Raw genomic sequence first — 20,105 nt, forward strand, 5'->3', positions numbered from 1 at the left:
TCCATGGAGAGTCTACAGTCCTCAAAGGGAAGACACATTTCACGCATGGGTGAGCGAGCTTCACAATTTTTTTTTCTACTCCTGCACATGTGAGCTATAATAGACTGCTGGCATGTAAAAGGTTTACTGCAAGCATTCAGGGCTGTGTATGACATTACGGCAGCACCAAAAAATAAAAAATCGCAGCATATCCAGAGGGTGAATGATGAGTGGGGTGAAGCGTCCATCAGCCCCGTCCGCCCATCCATCTAGTGAACACTCCAAGTACCGCCACCTCCCATCCCCTGTGGCACATACGGTTCTCGAGATTGGGTATGTGCCACAGGTTTTTTCCTTAAAAAAAAAAAAAAATGTGGCACTTTCAAATCGTACACTCATAACTACTGTTACAAAATCACTTTGGAATGCACGCTAATTTAATTGTGGTATCTAGCATTAAATGCAAAGCTGCTGGCTTCTAGCAGACAAAATATGACACATGATTTGTACACTTTATTTTCAAGAAAGCGGGACATTATATTCGCTATGTACAAGCTGAGCGCACGAGTACTGCATCGATGCGCATAGTATAAATAAAAAGTGCAATTGACTAATTCAAAAGTCTGCGTCCAGAGTGAACACTTGGTCTTCCTTGTTGGCCATTACACCAGCCTTCTGGTATTCGCCAACCTTCTTTTCAAAGAAGTTGGTCTTGCCTTCTAGAGATATGTGCTCCATAAAGTCAAATGGATTCTCCGAGTTGTACACCTGCAAAAGGACAGAACACCAGTCTGCAGTGTTTCATAAAACAAAATGCATGATTCACTTCTCTGAGAAACAATACTTGAAAATTATGAATAAAACACAGTACAAACAACCAGGTATTTTACAATATAAACATTGATGATGCAGCAAGTCGTCAAAATTAATACAGGAGTTCATAACGTATGTATATGTTTGTAATCAGTGAAGAAATATATAAAAATATCATTGAATGAATGACTTTATAAGGTGTAAATACTTTGTATGAGCCAGGAAAGAGTGAATCTTTACATTAGCAGTAAGGCTATTAAAAACTATAGTAACCACCTTAAAGTTTCTGATGACCAATTACAGTCAAGCCCGCTTATAACGAACCTAAGCCTGACGCGGCGTCCGCTCGCTGTATCCCGAAGTTCGCAGTAAATAAAACGCAGCTTTTAAGAAAGTTGCGAGTGAGAACACAAACGTACGTGTTTCGAAAAACAGAATCGGTAAGGGCGGTCTTGAGTTCATTTAAAATGGCAAGGTACTCGTTCGCCGAGGCACGTGGCATAAGCTGCATGAGGTACTCGGTTCAAAGTATTCTCGTTCTCGCAATCCGATTCCTACAAATCACACTCACCACGTACTTCATTCACAATGCCCTAATCTGTGCACGATTCCGCAGTGTCAGCATCATCATCGGCCGTAATTAAACCATCGCAACAGATGTCCCACCCGCTCTCCCAGGTCGAAGTCGACGAAGCACTGCCACAAATCGCTGCCGGAGTGATCCTGTTTGGAAGCTTCAGGCTCTGCATCGGGCCCGACGTCCACGAAGTCGGCCTCATGAAAACAGTTTCACATGCATGTAGCCATCACTGCCTCCCACGAAATATTCACCATCTCCACAGCTTAATATCGGGACCCCCGAAGCGGCAAGTTGTCTGCCAGGCAGTCAACAGCAATGAGCAAACGCTCTGCAGCGCGGCACCTGACCCGTGGATTACGATCAAGCCAAACGGTCACACTTTCGACATTTTGTTGAGTGGTAGAAAAAAGCGTGCAAGTCCTCCCATCGGCCACCATGACCACAGAAGCACACCAAGAGCGAGCAAGACGTGCACACGCAACGCACATATGCCAAAACGCGTGGAACAGCTCTGGGCCCGTTTCTAGTCGGAAAACGAAACTAATTCGAGCCAGTGTGGCTGGCGTCGCGGCCCGGTGGAGACGGGCGAAGGGGTTGTGATCGAGAGAGAACAGATTTGCGAGCGAAGAAGAGCAAGGAGTTGTGGTAGGGGCGGTGGGAGGGCGACCTTGAAAACCAGAACACACGAGAAGGCAAGCTGGATAGTGTGGGGGTGCTGACACCCCCTGTAAAGTTGTTTGCGCCGCGTGGCGCACGTGTCTCGCACAGAAGCCGTATTTCGGGGGTGACAACTGCCAGACGATAGATGGCGTTGTGGTCGCGCTGTGTACCACTGTTGGTAGAGTGGTAGCGCCGGCGGTGACCCCTGGCGGGAGGCAGGCCTTGGTGGCGAGCGAGAGTTGAGCGAGCCAGTTGTCTCTAGCGTGGGTCCTCGGTGCATGGCACTGCGGGCTACGACCCCGGGGGCCCGCGTGGTAAGTCAAGCGTTGGGGACGCCGCCTTGGGTGTGTTAGTGTGTTTGTCGTGTTATTGTGCAACGATGTCCTAGCGTATTACTTACAGGTGATGTATCATGCGGCGGACGATATCGTCGTCTAAATTAGTTAAATGTATGTGTATTGTTTGGTTTGTACCGACCGTGTTTACTGCGTCCTTTCACTCTAAGAGCGTGGTGGTGGCGCTCGCTCGCCACATCCAGACCCCACAGTAGCTTGCTTGAAAGGTCCGCGAATCAAGCAACTCTCACATAGAAAAACTTGAGAAAGAGTTTTTCAACTTGAAACCACGCACTGACCATTTCAGCTTGGCTTGAATCTCCGTGCAATAATAGTACGCTTGATGCTCAAGAGATGGCGAGTGCTATCATCATCAGTGGCTAGAACAAGCAGACGACATTATTGCTGGCAGTTTTCGGGGGTGCGATAACTCGAGAGAGAAAAAAAAAAAAAAAAAATCTTATTTTTGTTGGGCGACGTGGGGGATGCGAGAATCATGCAAGTGCGAGGATTACACGAGTAAATACGGTAACAAAAAACGGTCGGGAAGAGCGGTAACTAGAGGGGCACGGAGGTAGGGTCAACGTTTAACAATAATTTATGGGCACCTCGCCGATGCCCGATCCGTGGTCGAAAGTGGTTTTTCCCGGATGTCAGCAGAGCGCGGACTCCGTTCGCTGTAACCAAGCAGCAGCGCTCGGAGACGTTCGTTGTAAGTGCTATTTTGTGCCATTGAACCAATTTATATTTTCATGGTCACACGGATTTTGTTTGTTTTAAGCCAAATTTCGTTTTAAGTGGGGCCGTTATATGAGACACACAACTCTTTATGAGACACACAACTGCCACAGTCTAACTAAAATTTGTAATGGGGCCTGATGAGTGGCCCTTTAATGTTATAACCATAAACATTTAATTAGTCTGATACAATAGACTTGTGTGGCAGAGTATGAAGTACCGTATTTACTTGCGTAATCCTCGCACTCGCATAATTCTCGCACCCCCCACATCGCCCAACAAAAATACAATTTTTTTGTACTTGTAAAAATACAAGTAATTATCGCGCCCTCTAAAACTGCTGCAATAACGTCGTCTGCTCTTTTCAGCCACTGATGATGATAGCGCACGCCATCTGACGCCATCTCTTAAGCATCAAGCGTACTATTGCTCGGAGATTCAATTCAATTCAAGCCAAGCTGAAGTGGTCAGTGCGCGTTGCGGAGTGTTTTGTATGCTGCGTCGGTAACCTTGTCAAGTTATGAGGCGATACTGAGGCTGTCTGGCTGCTTTCAAGTTGCAAGTGATAAATCATGCACTAAAGAATGGCAACAGAGCCGCCGGTAGGCCCTTCGGAGTCTACAAGTTTTGTGTTTGTTACTGGTGATGACTGCTGTAAGCCACACAGACGCGTTGGGCCTGCCGTGTGCCTAAAACTGGGATTGATGGTAAACTTTATTTCTTCAGAAGGAAACTGCGGACGATTCTGTTAAATGGCCATCAGCCCAATACTGACGTCCCACGCTTATCTTTTGAGGGCTGCTGTTGTCCGACGAACGCTACCGCTATGTCCGCAAGCTTTGCGTATTGTATTCTAATTCTCGACTATTTGCTTCCACTTTTTGTGCCTTAAATAAATCTTGTCTTGAATCTCTGCTTTTATTGTTGAGGTAAGTTTTAGTTATTACTTCTTAAAGCTTGCTGTTAGTTGCTGGTGTGAAAATCCCGATTTGCGGCCACTTCGTTTTCTTTTTCGCTCTGTACGTTTTCGTAGAAAGTTTTCCCCGCATGATTCTCGTACCCCCCCGACTTTTCATCAGTTTTCCGGCAAAAAGAAAGTGCGAGGATGATGCGAGTAAATACGGTATAGACGCAAGCAACATGCGTGACAACATTACCAACCTTTTCGCATCCCAGCTCTACCAGCAGCCGGTCAGCCACGAACTCGATGTAGCGCTTCATGAGCTCGCAGTTCATGCCAATGAGGGCCACGGGCAAGGCCTCAGTCAGGAATTCCTGCTCTATGACGACCGCGTCACATACGATCTGCTTCACTCGTGTGGGCGACGGCTTGTGCACCAAGTGGCTGAACATGAGGCAGGCGAAATCCGTGTGCAGTCCCTGGGAACACAATAAATCCTTAGGTGGTCTCATTGGACAAGCCAGTAGTAATGAAATTGAGATTACTAAATGAGACATCGGCCCATAGTGCTGTGGCTACTAGGCATGACAGTTCATGAAAAACCTTAAATTCGCTATTGGCCACCAGTTTCTGCTTGAAAACAAAGCAGTCAACAACTTCTAACACCTAAGCTTAAGACCACACAGGCTTTGTTCAGTATCTTTTGAAAAATCCTTATATTCACTGTGCCCGTGTGCTCGACTTCTGCAATGACATAATGGGGAAGACCGTTTGTGCCATCTTCATGGTAGTTGGGTGCAACACTTAAATCATGTGATGGTTTCACGGCATATGGCAAAGTCAGAAAATGCAAGACATACCTCGTCACGGCTGATAAGCTCGTTGCTAAAGGTGAGACCTGGCATGAGGCCTCGCTTCTTGAGCCAAAAGATGGACGCAAATGAGCCCGAGAAGAAGATGCCCTCGACGGCAGCAAAGGCGACCACACGCTCCCCAAAGCTGGCATTTCGATCACCGATCCACTTCAGGGCCCAGTCGGCTTTCCGCTTGATGCACGGCATCGTCTCGATTGCATTGAATAGCCGATCTCTGCCGAAGTCCAATGAAGAAAAAAAAAAAAGACGGGGGGGGGGGGGTTCATTCCTTACCGGGGCCTATGATGATGGCCTTTTTTTAACTTTACCAAGAAATAAAGGTGCTTCCCCTCGCAAATAGCACTAACTACACAAAAATTTCTCACAAATAGCTCAGACAAAATGCATATACACAAAATTCAAAGCTAATGTCGGGGTACTGGCTGCAGTGTAGACCGCTCATAACGTAAGTCCCGAAGAAATCCGAAAACAGAGGCTGTGTCGAGCCGACGTTTAGACACGCAGTCTTGTCTTCCTCAGAACAGAACTGTACTGTTCTAGCCGTAAGAAAGACAAGTCCGCTTGTCGAAACGTCGGCCTGACACCAACCCCTGTATACAAATTTTTTTCATAACAAGGTTCCGTCCACCCTTTCCCGCTGTTTTTTTTAATACTGTGTTCACGACAAACAAATGATAAAATTGTAATGTGCTGCACACTATTCAAGGATAATGTAGGAATTAAAAAATTATATCACCTACAGTAACCTGACCATATTTAGTAGACAAAGACAGAATTTAAAACTTCCTTATAACGTGGCTGAAGATTAGTTGATTGCTGATGTTTTGGGCGCCAGATTTTTGAGACATGCTTGCAAAATTAGACGATTTTGCAACAGCATCACAAGCCCCATGGTCGTTAATGTTTAAGAACGCCTGAAATTTTCAACGCTGGAACTCTTCTGCGTCCAGTTTTTTGGGCTTTCAGCCAACATTCCAGGTATGAAACGGCATCACTTAAGGTGCCTGCCTTTGCTATGTCTATGATCTCATATGCTGAAGCGAACGTTTTCGAAAGTACTTCAGTGCCACAGTAAAGTTCGAAAGTCAGCTTGCTGCAATACACAAATGCTATGGGTTGAAGCAGATGAAAAAAAAAAAAAAATTCGAAAGGGCTGGTATCACCGCACAGTGAGGTGATGTTTAATGGTTAAGCACCGAAAATGCAGGAAGGCGTGATGGCGACAATGCGGCAAACATGCCGTACGACTTAATCAGTTTATGATAAGCATCTTTAGCTAACTATTTGTTACTGCACGTGGCGCCGTTGTCGACGTACTACATGCTTTTAACCACTCACTCGAGTCGCTGTTCACGTGCCCCCTCTGTGAAAGTCAGCGATGTGCGCCGCACAGACGCGGTGCCTTCTTGAACGAAATCTGCTTGCCATCGCCGCGCCTATGTGCGATCAGGAACAGAGTGGGCATCAAAAACTCATTTTTATGACAAAAACGTGCACACGAATGTGCCCCAGTAGAAATGCCGTCAGCTGTGCAAACTGCACATAACTAGGAACGATCGGTCTCGTTTGGCAGCAAGCGCTACGTGTCGCTAGAGATTTTCGTACAGTGGCGCATCTTCAAAGTGCACACACGCATTGTGGAAGTCCGGACAAAAATTCCTCTATCTGCCACACCCTCCAATTCTTCTGCCTCGTTTCTATACGCTCCACGCGTCAAAACCGCAACTTATCCCGCGCTTTGCTGGTATCGGCGGGAATTGCCAGACGCATATTTGCAAATGCACGTAGGCGGGCCTTCAATGTATTCACGACAGCCTGGGCGTGCACTGAAATGCCTCATAAGTGTACTCTCAAAGACATTGCAGCTATTTTAGACAGGGCTACAGTGATTTGATTATTTGAGCAAAGTCAAAAGCGATGAACCTTTTTTTGGACAATTTTCTAGGTTAATAGACAGTCCGAAAAATTGGGCAGTCACTGCATCCAAACTATCCATGGTCCTAACGGTGACATTTGGCTGTGTGGCTTGGCTTGAGTTGATTTTATGCAGGTGCACGGCGATGTCATTTTCAATGGGAGAGCCTCAATTAGATTAGTTTTTGAAAGTCGGAGCAAGCCCTTTGGCGCAGGCTCGCCAAATTTCGAAAAAATGTAGCAGCGTGTAGGAGCCAGGCCAATTCGGTGCAGTTTTGTGCAGCGGTAGAATCACTGCAGTAATGAAAAAAGGGAACTTTATGCCAATACACAGTGATTTTTTTTTTCCCCTTTAGAACAAATTACATTCGAAGGTGCAGGTTATACACCGAGGTTGGTTACAAGAAAGTAGAATATACACACAATTTCTTTCTTGCTGCCGTTTTTGGGTACAGGCAAAAGATCTGCCAATAATACGCAATGACAAAAGGTGTGCGATGATGTATAAGCACACCCTCCAACCAACATTTTCTATAAAATATATGCATTGTTTCTGCCAGAACAAAAAAAAAAAAAAAAAAAAAAAACATACCATGAAGTTTCCAGAAAAGTACTCTAACAATGCACACGTAATTAATGTTTTGTGCTTAGTGTCCTTCCAAGGCCTTAAATAGCAATACACTACTCTTTGTAAATAGAATTGCCGCTACAATGGCACAACTACCTGAAATACGAGTGGATTTGTTGTTGAAAGTTCATTTTTCAGTAACCGAAACCCCTATCAATATTTTCTCGTTTCTTTCCGGTTCCGTTTCACAAGTCTACTGTGAACACAGAGTCCGATAAATAATCATATTTCGTTCAATACTTCCGTGGATAATTTTTCTCACATTTAGTAGACACAGAGTCCGAATAAGACACGAGGAGCCAGCCACTGCAGATTCAAGATAGAAAAATGATGGAGTAATCCAACTTCTCCAAATGTAGAGAGCAGCAATGGTCAGCATGAATGTGCTCACCTCTCTGCCGCATCTTTGATGTAGGTGTCAATGAGCAGGCTGTACATTTCAGAGTGAACATTCTCGATGGCCATCTGGAAGCCATAGAAGCACCGTGCCTCTGTAACCTGCACTTCCTGGCTAAAGCGCTCCACCTGCAAACAACAGGTGCCAACAGTCAGCACAAACATTTGACATTGATTGCATTCATGGCAGAACATAAAACGTAAATTACCGAGTGTTTTACAGGACTACATACAGCAAGGTGATTCATTATGAGGAATTATGCATTGGGGGCTGCATGGCAATACTTTATTGCATGCACGGAAGGACACAGAGTGACCCCTAGAAGTTTGTGTCTTCCTAAATTGGTGCCATGCAGTGAAGCTCACTGCAAGCAATTGCGTCTTTTAGCTGACTTCCATCAGCAGTTCGCTTACTACTAACCGGCACCCTCGAGGCAACCTGGGTCGAAAAGGGCGGGGAGGCGTACCAGGTTCTCGTTGACGATGCCGTCGCTGGCGGCAAAGAAGGCGAGGATGTGCGAGACGAAGTGCCTCTCCTCGGGCTTGAGCGCTTCCCAGTGCGGTAGGTCTTTGGCCAGGTCCACTTCCTCGACGGTCCAAAAGGAGGCCTCGGCCTTCTTGTACATGCGCCATATGTCCTCGTACTGGATGGGGAACACCACGAAACGACGTGGGTTCTCGCGCAGCAGAGGCTCGTCTTCCACGCTCGTCGACCGCCGCGCAACTTGCTGCTGTGGGACCTGGGGAAGAGTATGCAGTACGTACATTTCCCGTGCTCGGCACAAACCCGCGTAATTGCTGTCCACCCGATCGACGACCGGGTTTCCGGCGTCAAAGCATACCACTTACCTTCTTTTCAACTTTTCCGCTGTCGTCGGGCAGCTGCAGGAAAGGAAAATGAGAAGCGGAAACGTGAAAAGGCGCAAACACTAAGACAGCCGATTATGGTTTCGTGCCGTTTAGCATTTCCATAACAGCACTGTAATTCTAGGCAATCTCAGCAGAGGTGGGCGGCGCCGTGGAGAAAGTACAACTACGGCGCCGACTTTTAAATTGGTAAATTAAGAGCGCAGTCCGATACGCTAAGTCCAAGCTATACCGTATAGCACAATCGAGTGCGCAATAAATGTTTCCTACAACCCCTACCACCTTGGTTCTATGTAGGCGGCCGCTCGTTTTTGGCGGGAGAATGCAGCACGAACATCTGGCGCCCTGCCTCACGAGCCTCGTAAGGCGTGACCAGCCAACTGTGCATACGCGAAGCTAAGAAAAATAGGCACCCGAAATTCGCCTAATAACATTTTAGCCTAGCACTCACTGCCAGAGCACCGGACGAATGAACTAAAAGGTAGGCAATCGATTATCCGAGCCCGATACAACTGCAACCTGGATTGCCTGTTGGTTCCCATAAAGGTTGTGCAGTGCAAACAAAAGTCACCCCTCTTCGTGTTCACTCATCATCTAGAGAAAATGGCTCAAACCAGACTGATGCGGCTGTATTACCGAGGTCGTACATCTTCTCCTCATGGCTCTTACATCCATGTCACACATTGGCCTGACGCCAATGTTATGAACAACATCCAAATTCGCTGTATGGTTTCAAAGAGACGCATCGGACATTTACCTGGTTTTCTTTGTCCCGGATTGAGATTTTCAGGTTGTTGATCACATTCATGTCCCGCGTCGAAAGAGACATTTTCACCGGAGCAGTTTCACTGGCCCTTCCGTACGATAGTAGAAAACGCGCGCAACTGCGTCTTGGCGCCAAGGAAAGCAGCTCCCTGATCAGCTTTTCTCTCCATTGGAAAGATTGTCCAATCAAAAAACGACAGGGCTCTTACGTCGATTACGAAACTAGTGGTGCTTAATATTCTTTCTCAGTTTTACGCATTCATTAACGTAGAACAAAACCATTTACGTTTATAATATTATAATAAATGTTTTTGTAACTTTTAAGTTTTAAATTGTACAAAAAACTAAGTTAATTAGTTGTTATTGAATTTTGTAGCTAAAAAAGAGTTCGCGCTTGTGTTTGTCGTTATGTCATTTTTGGCGCTGATTTCACAATAGAGGGAGGAGCTTCCTCCGTGAGGGAGGAGCTTACAGCGGGAGCGGGCATGTCGTGGCAAGTTTGGACAACGTTGGTGCGCCGTTTGTGTAAGCGCGCAACCGTTCGCGGTCAATGTTGTTACAGGCCCTTTTCGCTCCCTCGACAGTCGCAATCTTTAGCTGCGATCCCGATTGCAGCGGGTCCTTGGCGCGACATTTTGCGAGTTAGCCGTTCATGCTGGCAGAAATAAGCGGCGAAGATCGCACATTCAGAAAAAATATCCCCTCGTTAGCAAAGTAAGCAATAATTTGTTGGTTTCTATGTGAAATCATTTCGATAATTTTTTAATTTTTGTTTAAAATTTTGCAATTTATTACGATTGAAAAACCGATTAGAACGAATGAGTGGAACCCTGGTGAGTGCAAATTAACAATATTTATGCTGTGATGGAGTCATAGTAACTACTGAAAGTCCCCTACCGGTTTTTATTACGGCCCACCCCCGTGGCTGGATGTGCCCCTGAAATGAGCTAGTGCCGCTGTCGAATATTATGAGGGGTCACATAACCGTAACCGTGATGTGGACGTTGCTGCGACAGTGTTCTAGATGTAATTCTAGTTCTTTGGAATTATGATTTATTTATTCATTTCAAATAATAGTTGTTTACCTACTTTATTCTTAGATAACTTTATGATTGTCCAATTTTAAACTCCCTAGATGTCTGGATAATTAATTTTTCTTCATCGGAACATGAAATTATTTTTTCCTCATTACATTAACCACCGGTTTAATGGCCAATCCCCCGTGGTGGAAACGAGCCACAGCATGTAGGTACAAGCAAGCAAGCTTAACCGACGCAATTTGCCAAGAGCCCTGCTGCTCTAACGACCAATAACCTCGCCTGGACCTCTGAGATGACGTAAGACGTAATAATTGCAAGGTGAAGGTGCTTGGTAGCCCTCACGGATGTTACAGACCTCTCCTGGAAGCCGGGGGGGGGGGGGGGGGGACCTGCGGGGACGTCTTTCCCCTGCAGGTCGGCGTTCCCGTTCACACTAGTACCTCAATTGGCATGGCCAGCACTTCTGTGCAAACCAACCCAACGGGTATGGAAACACTTGAGAGTAGCTAACGTGGTTGCTTGGGCGAGTTGGTACGACTCGATTCACATAAAAACAGCGCCAATAACGAGGGACAAGAGAAAGAAAGAGACTGTGTCGCTGTCTGTCTCCTTCTTTCTCTTGTCCCTCGTTATTGGCACTGTTTTTTATGTGACACTTGAGAGCCCACGAGTTCGATGCCGTACCAAGCCACAGCGCTCTAAGACGGGTTGGTTGACTTTGAGCGTGTGGCTGTCTTGAATGAATGGGATGACACAGTCAAACTGCAGCGTGTGTATTTCTACTACACCTTTCCCTGAGCATCGAGGTGATGCACCTATTTCGCAAAGGGGAGAGTAATGCCACTTGTAGTAGTGGGTGATATGCATTGCACAGGTGACGAAAGAAAGAAGTGCCGTTCTTCTATTCAAGATAATGAATGCGTTGTCTGATCTGAACGAGTGACAAATAATTATTGCACTTCTTTCATTCTACCTAGGGTGTCTTTTTTTTTTTTTTTTGGAGGGGGTATCGACATTGAATATGAAAAAAGTCTCACTGAATTAAACCTTCGATTCTTGGTCATTCCCCCTGAGTGGGTACGAGCCATGGCTGTGGATTCGTCATCCTCGAGATCTAGCTTAAACGACGCTTTTTTCCAAGAACCCTGCTGCTCTACGACCAGTAAACCTCGCCCACGACCTCCTCTTATAGAGGAGGTCGTGACCTCGCCTGGACCTCTGAGGCGACGTTACAATATGTTCCACCCCTCCGAGAAAAACACGCACTTACGCGGGCAAAGACTAGAAAACTTCGCAGGGCAATGGTGCATTTTCCTGAAGACGATCTTTGGATGATCGCAGGAGTTGTGGCGGATCTTCCAGAGCCTGTTGTCCATTGGGACAAATGACTACTTTGAGCACAATTTAATATTTATGTTGCCATGGGGTTTTGTGAGGGTACTAAGAACGAAATAGCTCTGCCCGGTTCTTCTCAATCTCACCCCCACACACAAAATGTAATTGTGGATGGCATTTAGTGCAAAAAAAAAAAAAACATGGACAAGAAGGAAGAGGCTGGTGCAGCTGTGCTCTCTTTCTTCTTGTCCATGTTTTTTTTTTTTTTTGCATGAAATGCCATCCACAAAGAAATACCAACTCGCCCAGCGCTTGGTTCTTCTCAGCAAAAAGTAATGATTGTCTGTATCTACCTCTGGTTTCAAGTATGCAAATAAATGTTTGGCACCTACATTTGCATGACTTTTTAACAGCGGAGCTACTAATTCGACCAACGGAAAGCTATCATCATCAACAGGCTCGCGCTTTCTTCGCTTCCAGAATGTCCAGTGTGGGATGGGCACAGCGAGAAATACTACTACGTGCAAGGCTAAATGTGAGCCCACGAATTGGTGAAACACTTGGCTATGCAGCTAAAAGGGTGCCAAAAAAAAAAAAATGAGGGTAAAGCATAAGACGGAAAGTAAAATAAATACATAAAGTGAAAAATGATTTGAAGTGACCACAAAGAAATTGCATAAAAACAGAGGTGGGAGAAGAAAATAAAAAAAAAAAACAAAGCAGGCCAGCCAGCTTGACACTACTAGTACGAAGTTGCATTAATTTTATTTCCCGTTAGTACGAGTTACATCTGGTAATAAAGGAAGTGCAAACAAAAGAAAAAACTGTTAAAAAATTGCTTTATGTGGCATGTTGCATAGATGTGTGAGCCCTGGCTAAGTGGACCTAAGTTGAATTCTTACAGTGCTGTTTTTTTTTTCATAATTGCTGTGGTTCTACATCTCAAACTTTGCCATTTTGGAAGATAATGGTATTGCATTAGCATTAAAATTGGCAGATCCCACGTACAGTGGGAATCGATAATATGCGAAGCACGAAGAAGATTGATATGTCACATTAAATTAAGTACGCTAAGAGGCGGACTTAAATTATGCCATGACCTTCATGCCATTATTATCATGTTTGGACGTGTCATTTAGGTTCATCATCTATTCACGTTTTCTGATACTAAATTTGGTATATGTAGAGCTAGCGAAACGGCCGCGAGCGTGCTTTGAGCGTAGCATGTTGTCAAATTTGACATGATACGCATATCACAATTATCATGTTTGGACGTGTACTTGCCTTCGTCTCTATTTATATCAGGTGATACCAAATTTGGTATATCTAGAGCTAGCGAAACGGTCGCGAGTGTATCACGAGCATGGTATATTGTAATGTCCTTACGTGACACTTGTGTCATGGTTATTATGTTTGCACCAGTCATATTCCTTCGTCATCCATTGACGTCACGTAACACCAAATTTTGTATATGCGACGCTAGCCAAACGGCCGCAAGTGCATCACGAGCATGGCATGTAGTCATGTTGTTATATGGCACGCAAATCATGACTTTCATGTTAGGGTCTGTCGCTTGTGTTGGCCATGCAATCATGTCATACCATACTAGTTTCACATGTCATGTGAACGAAACCATCGCAAGAGCTGCAGGACCACGAAATGTAAATCATGACATTCATGACATACATGTCATGATTTTGTTGTTATGACTAGTCAATTGTGCTCGTCATATAGTCATGTTATGCCATACCAATTTTGGTATCGATATCATTATCGAAACAGCCAGGAGAGCTAAAAAAATCGTAGGCAGCTATACAGACGGACGAACGGACGGATAAGCGGGCGGGCGATATTAAATTTGGTATATTTAGAGCGGGCGGGCGGATGGATGGATAGACGGACAGACAGAGAGACGGATAGCTGGATAGATAGATATGCTCAAAGTTACAGAAGTTCACTGAGAAATGATTCGCATTTAATAACTTTAGGAGTCATAACTTCCAAGTACAATCGTGTTGACATGAGTGATGGAACAGCTAGCTTCAACCCTGGCAAAAGCATGCCACAAGGCAGTATGTTGCGGCTGCCTAGTGATATGGGCCAACCACTGGCACCAATACCTGCAAAGCCAAAGCACCAAATAATTCATTTTGACAGTGAACTACTGACAAGTGAAGATGTCACATATGAGGAATGTGAGACAGTACACTTCATAATGTTAGTGAGTACTAGTAATTACAAGACAGAATATGGCTCTGCTAATTCGTAATATTTGTTGTGAATTAGCGTGAAAAAAGAAAATGTTGATTCGCACAAGCCTGATTAGCAAAAAAATGAGCTTAATTCAATGCTGTCCTGTACATTTTCTAAAGAACATAGGACAATTTTCTTTTCATTGAATCCCAAAGAATTGATTGCTGCTAGAACATTTGAGGATTTAAGCTTGCGTACTTTTGTCCCTTCATCAGTAATGTGTGACCACGTTGAGCCCATTGAAGCAATAATCATGAACTGTTACTCAGAACACATCATGTAAACTTAAAGTACATTGCAACTTGGAAATCCATTAATTATTATTCTACATAAAGAAAAAGCTATCGATAAACTTTCATTGTTCTCCCCAATTTCATTGCAGCCTGCATAAATTTTTAATTGCTTTACTAGCAATAAGTTTAATGCTTGATTAAAAGGCTCGGTAAGTTTCAATTCGTTATGTTGAACAGTTTTTTCGCACTTGCAGTACAATGAAAGCTTGTACACCAAAAACGCCGATTTATGCTCGCACAGTTTTCTTCAATGTTACGAAATAACGATTCAAAGTAGGCAATAATACCAGTCATAATTAGAAGGTGGAGAAGGCAAGCTTTTTCAATGCAATAGAATTCACATCAACCTGACGAGTACAATAAGCGCAGCGAGTCAGCAAACCATGACTAAAACGCAGAGTGGGTGCATATGGAATGGGGCTAACACCTTAAAGGCGCCATGACACCCAATTTTTTTATCATAATCGGTGTTTTGTTGTTTAGACCTTGTGCATGCACAAGTAAGCAGGTGAAATTTTAGCACATTTAGCCGAGCACTTCATTTAATCGAATATCTTCACGAACATGCGAGTGACCTGTCTGCATTGCGGTCAAGTCGAGATAATTGAGCTCTCTCAAGCTTCGCACTGATGTTGAACCTTTGCAGTGGCCGAAACTTCGATAGATGGTGACGACACCGCTCCTTCCAGCACACCATGCCACACGGGCCATGGTGGTTGTTGCCGGCAGGTGGGGTTTACGGCCAGTGACTTCTAGGACTTGTTCTGCACTGAAATATTCCTTTACAGCCCACTTTTCATGCACAATGAAACATAATAGGCCCTCTCCAAACTACAAATGACTGGGTGACTGTGTATAGCCCTTTCAAAGTGTCAACCGCGGAGCGAAGCCTGAGATGAGAACGAGGCACGTTCCACTCCCGAGGGTGAAGCTCAAGCTTTCCTTATTTTTAATGTCCATTCAGTCTTCTTTCGTCACAGGTCAAGTAAAGGCACATGATATGTACACGCAACAGTGATGAAAGCGACATTTTGCTTTCTGGGGCAGAAAAAATGGGGCTTTGGAGCAGGCTCAAGTGTCTTCGGAGCAGAAAAAAAAGTGCTATAGCTTGGATTCATATTGGTGTTTTCGAAGAAGATGCATGTTCCTAACGGCTCCTGAAGTATAAAACATCACTTAAGCATCTAATAAATATTTATATTTATAATTAAACATGCCGTATGCTAGTATGCAGCTAGTATACAAGCGGTATAGTGGCATCATTCACGTAAATCATGGGGGGACAAGGGAGTCCAGACTTTTATTGTGTTCAGGCTGCGGAGGACAGCCCTTGCAAGTGTCCCTCTTGAGATTCAGCTTAAACATCTGATATAATTGAGTTAACAGTTAAGTAGAGCACAATCAACTTTTTAAAAGGCTTTTATATTTTACTGCGTACCTGTGTTAAATGCCCCTCAGCTGTGTGAATTATAAAAAGTGAAAAAAAAAGGTGAAAAAAAAAGACTAAACAGAATTGCTCGAGCTGGGACCCTATGCTCATTTTTAAATTTTATTTGAAAGCACGATTTAATTTTTACATATATAAAAATACATTCCATAATAAACATACGAATTGGACACCAAGGCCTGATATGTGTCACCCCTTGAGATTTTTCTGGATTTACGCCACTGAGTTCTATACTAGGATGATCGTGTGTATACAGCTTGCTCATGGTTTCGCTTAGGCTCACTGGATGGTCCCATGGTTCAACTTCATTCTTTTTAGTTTGCCAACACCATTTTGGAGCAGTTACTAGCAAATATTGCACTTTGGAGCAGCACGGAGCAGCATTTCTGTTTTGGAGCACTTCCATCACTGATGCAATATGTACATTGTAATATGGTGACTCAAGTGGAATGACAGTGGATGAAAAAACTTGCCCATAAGTATTAAAACTGCACTTTTTGTATACTAACACATTAAATGCATTAACAGGTCATTGCATCAATACGTACCAAGAGCGAGTTGCTTTTTCATCCGCTCCCATTCCCTTCCCTCTTATGTCATACTAATTACTACACTGTAATTGAAAACTGAAGGTAATTTCCTCTGTATACTTTCCTAGTCTGTTGGCTTCATTAGGGTGTATCTATCAAACAAGCTCTTTCCCTTCAAGATGCTGCCATAATGAGCAGGGCTGCGATGAGTGAAGGAGAGGTATGAGGCGGGTGCTGAACGTGGAAGAGCAGCGACGGTGCACATGAAGAAAAAAGCCACCTGAGTGCACGCGTACCAGCCACGTCATCGCTGAGGACTGGCCAGATAGGGGCTCGGGGCGTGCGACCCGAGCTGTGATGGTGAACGACGAGGGATGAATAAGTCACTGTTTTGTGGGGCGGAGAAGACCGAGGAAAAAGCAGGCATTGCACCCGCGAAGGGAGCGGCTGGTGCGGGGAGTGGCTGTTGCCCTTGGAAGACTCCAAGCGAGGCTTTCCGGAGTTGTCACTTCTCGGCACTGCAGTTCCGGGATCGCCAGCAGCCATTCTCGGCTGCCGACCACAGTTCAGGCAAGGAGATGTTTGTCATCGGTGGAGTCCTGAAGCAAAAACTTGGGTAGGCCTAACCTCGACTAAGCGAGAACGGTACAGACTACCACAAAAAAGCATGACGAGGACTAGCGGCAGGATAGAGGAAGGCGACCAAAAATGAACTTGGGTGGCTGCTGAGGACTTCGACGACGGTCTTTTCGAAAGATTCACGCAGCGAGAACATCGGGTCGGCGCAACGAACATCGATTGAACAGTAAGAACAATCTAGTGCCGCAAGGCCCGTAGTGGCCAGACTAAGTTGAAGAAAAGCATCTAAGCCTAGCTAAAATGCCCTGTTTAGCTATAGCTAGTTTCAGTGCTGGGTACGAACTAAGATTTCTTACTGTAAATGGGGTTTGTTTGCATTGCTGAGTGCCACTGGAACTTCGGGGAAGAGGAGCCTATTTGAACACTTGCGGAAGCAGCAAAATTCAGCCTGTGGCAGAACTTCCGAACTACACGACGTGTTTGCAAGAGTTACGCCTGCAAGAATTAACGAAAGTTTGTTGGTAATGCTACCATGTCTCCTGTGCCAGTCTCACTCTCTCCTGATCCAATAGAATATTTCAAGCACCCCCGAGGTCATCGTGACAAAGATGAAGTGTTGTCCCTAGAGTCTAACAGACTCAAGAGACACACCAGACACTTGGTGTGTTCTCTGCCCGTTCTTCACAATTGTCAGTCATAAACAAACTTGATAACCATCTATCCCGAATCCCACCAAGTTAGCCTTTTATTCTGAAACCAAGAGTGATGCAAGCTTGTCCTTGAGTCCTGCCCTGGCTGCCAGTTGCAAAAGGTTGCTGTGTGTCGCATGCTCAGGTTCCTGCTCGAGCCAGACGAGCAGTGCCTGGTAGGCCTGCTTCACTGCATCGCCTTCATGTTCAGAAGCAATGTAGAGAATCTCGTCTTCACCGAAGCTCAGCAATGGCGCCAGCTTCTTCCAGTCGGCACCAAGTGCCCCAGCCAGAGCCACCAGTTCGTCCTTGCTGAGCTTATCCTTTGGCTCGTTGCTGCCGCACTCGGCAGCTCCACCAGCGCTCGACAATGCTGCAACGTACACACCACGAATTTATTAGGAGGAATCCTTTCCCATCAGTATTATCACAAATGGAAACCTAAACAAGTTCAATTCAAGTTCACTTATTCGTAACAAAATGGAGTACAATAGGTAATGTTTATAAGCTAAAACCCCAGAACTCAGCAATAGTTGTGAAAGGGGTTCCTATCACAAATAATGCTATTTAAATCCGTGTCCAAGGATTCTATATAGATGTACACAAAACAAGACAATCATTATACAATGTTCGAAATGAAACTATAAACCTTGCAGTGAGTGAAAAACATAAAAAAAATCTCTGTGAAAAATATCCTATACATGGGTGCATCTGAAACAAAAAAAAATCGTTATACAGTGAGTAATAGAAAACTATGTACAACATAAAAAATATTATAAAAACAAAAAACTAAAGGCTCAATGGTACATAAAACAGGAAAGAAAACAAGCAAAGTTGTCTTCTTTTTTTTTTTTAGAAACTGCAAGTATGTACTGGTGCAGTGACTTAGAAAAATGCTGAATAGATGATGAAGTGATTTCTGTAGGAAGGATATTTCAAAGACTGGCTGAGGTACAGTAGACTCCCTTTAAGACTAACTTGAAGGAACCACGATCATTTGTTTGTCTTAACAGAAGTGCCCCCCAAAACCAAATGCTAACATGCCAAGTAGGCTCAAATATGTGGCTTGAAAACACTGAATTAAGTATACTTATTATGAGGAGGAAAGGACCAAGATGAAACAAGCTTGATGAAAACTATGCTCTCAAGTAGAGCAGACTAATCTAACAAGCACGCCATTTCCCAAATTCTAAATAAACATGCTCATGAATAAATTTCTACCAGATTTTAACAATAAAACTGTAGTATAACCTTATTTTTACAATTAGAAAAAGATTAATAAAGAGAGACGAGCACAATTTTCCTTCATATAATGAAAGACTTGTTCTTCTGGCTGCTCATTTTCTGAAAGGCTGTTTTACTGGCATTGCTATCACTTCTTGCATACCGTTACCTTGAAAAAGCCAATATACATCAAGTAGCTTATGAAAGTCTGCAAGCTTTTCTTTGAGGTTTGGATATTTTCAGCCCGCACATGCAGCTGAAGATCTCCTTTTACGCTACTCACGATCGCAGGCCTCGGGCACACAAAAAAGACATGATGTAGCTATATTTAGTGTGCAAAATGACTTTCCTTCGTCGTGCACTTTCATAATGAAAATGAAGCATCACAATTTTACTTCATTTCAATGGGAACAGATACAGCGTGCACAGGCCCCATGCAAAGCAACACAAACTGGCCAAAACATGTGCTCAGGTGCCACTGTGTGACAGAGATGACAATGCATCTAACTCCTCTGATGGGAGAGCTAGTGTCGTATATGTGGTTTTCGTTTCATGTGATCATAATGTACAGAAAATGTCGTCGAAAGACAATAGTCTTGCGTGTGGAGAGAATGAACAAAACATTTATTTCATGTTCAGCGCAAGAAAATCGGTGACTAGTATTCTGGAGGCGCTGCATTACAGTGCTTTGAGCGTGCAGCGGAGGCGAATGAGCCCATCAAATCACGTCACACGTGAGACGTGAGCGCCATCTGGCAGTTTTCTTCAAAAACAAAGTGCGTGGCTCTGAGAAGAGTGTCCGCGCCCGTCTCAGAGGTGATAAGGTGTGGAACGCAAGGCGACGGTTAGGTGCCACCACCGTTTCGTTTTAGCAAAGCATTCGAAACACTCCTGTTCGTGCAAGCGTTGCATGGTCAGCGCAGCGTGATAAGCGCTACAGTTCTTGAAATCACTTATGTATGCCTTTTCTAGTAAAAGACGCACATGCAGAATATATACGTGTTGTTTTGGTGCCCCAGACATGCGCAATAATTGCCTTTGAATCGACAATTGCACAAGTATGAATGCTGAATCTTGAGTAACATTAGTGGATGCTGCGGATGGGGTCGACCGTTTCAAGTACTGATGCTGTTAAAAGTGGACAAACAGACAAATGTGCAGACAGACAGACAAAACATTTTGTGTCGAAGGTTCCCAAGAAAGATTAAAAATCTAGTCGTACAAGGCCATTCATTAGATACGCAACAACTTCCAGTGTCTAAGT

General features: G+C 44.4%; 2 protein-coding genes and 1 long non-coding RNA gene across 6 annotated transcripts in view; 1 reads left to right on the forward strand and 2 right to left on the reverse strand.

Moving 5' to 3' along the window:
- Positions 1 to 475: 475 nt before the first annotated feature.
- On the reverse strand, positions 476 to 9,610 carry RnrS (ribonucleoside-diphosphate reductase subunit M2). The gene is made up of 7 exons (XM_037415318.2): positions 9,444 to 9,610; positions 8,669 to 8,701; positions 8,287 to 8,559; positions 7,815 to 7,948; positions 4,867 to 5,095; positions 4,267 to 4,485; positions 476 to 747 (listed from the first exon to the last, which is right to left on the reverse strand). Exons 1-7 carry the CDS (start codon positions 9,513 to 9,515, stop codon positions 595 to 597), a joined length of 1,113 nt encoding a protein of 370 aa, XP_037271215.1. The 5' UTR covers positions 9,516 to 9,610; the 3' UTR covers positions 476 to 594.
- A 131-nt stretch (positions 9,611 to 9,741) lies between these two features.
- Positions 9,742 to 20,105, forward strand: part of LOC142771496 (uncharacterized) — a 35,106-nt gene continuing 24,742 nt past the window's right edge. For both annotated transcript variants that reach the window (XR_012885959.1, XR_012885960.1), the window contains exon 1: positions 9,742 to 10,165. This is a non-coding gene — a long non-coding RNA (uncharacterized LOC142771496). The remainder of the gene's footprint in view (positions 10,166 to 20,105) is intronic.
- The window catches only part of Hpr1 (THO complex 1-like protein Hpr1), a 74,918-nt gene continuing 72,451 nt past the window's right edge, over positions 17,639 to 20,105 (reverse strand). For all 3 annotated transcript variants that reach the window (XM_075872994.1, XM_075872992.1, XM_075872993.1), the window contains exon 19: positions 17,639 to 17,990. In XM_075872994.1, coding sequence (XP_075729109.1) covers positions 17,674 to 17,990 — 317 coding nt within the window. In that variant the 3' untranslated portion in view covers positions 17,639 to 17,673. The remainder of the gene's footprint in view (positions 17,991 to 20,105) is intronic.

The sequence above is a fragment of the Rhipicephalus microplus genome, chromosome 9 (genome assembly GCF_043290135.1).
Source record: "Rhipicephalus microplus isolate Deutch F79 chromosome 9, USDA_Rmic, whole genome shotgun sequence".
Classification (NCBI taxonomy): Eukaryota; Metazoa; Arthropoda; class Arachnida; order Ixodida; family Ixodidae; genus Rhipicephalus; species Rhipicephalus microplus.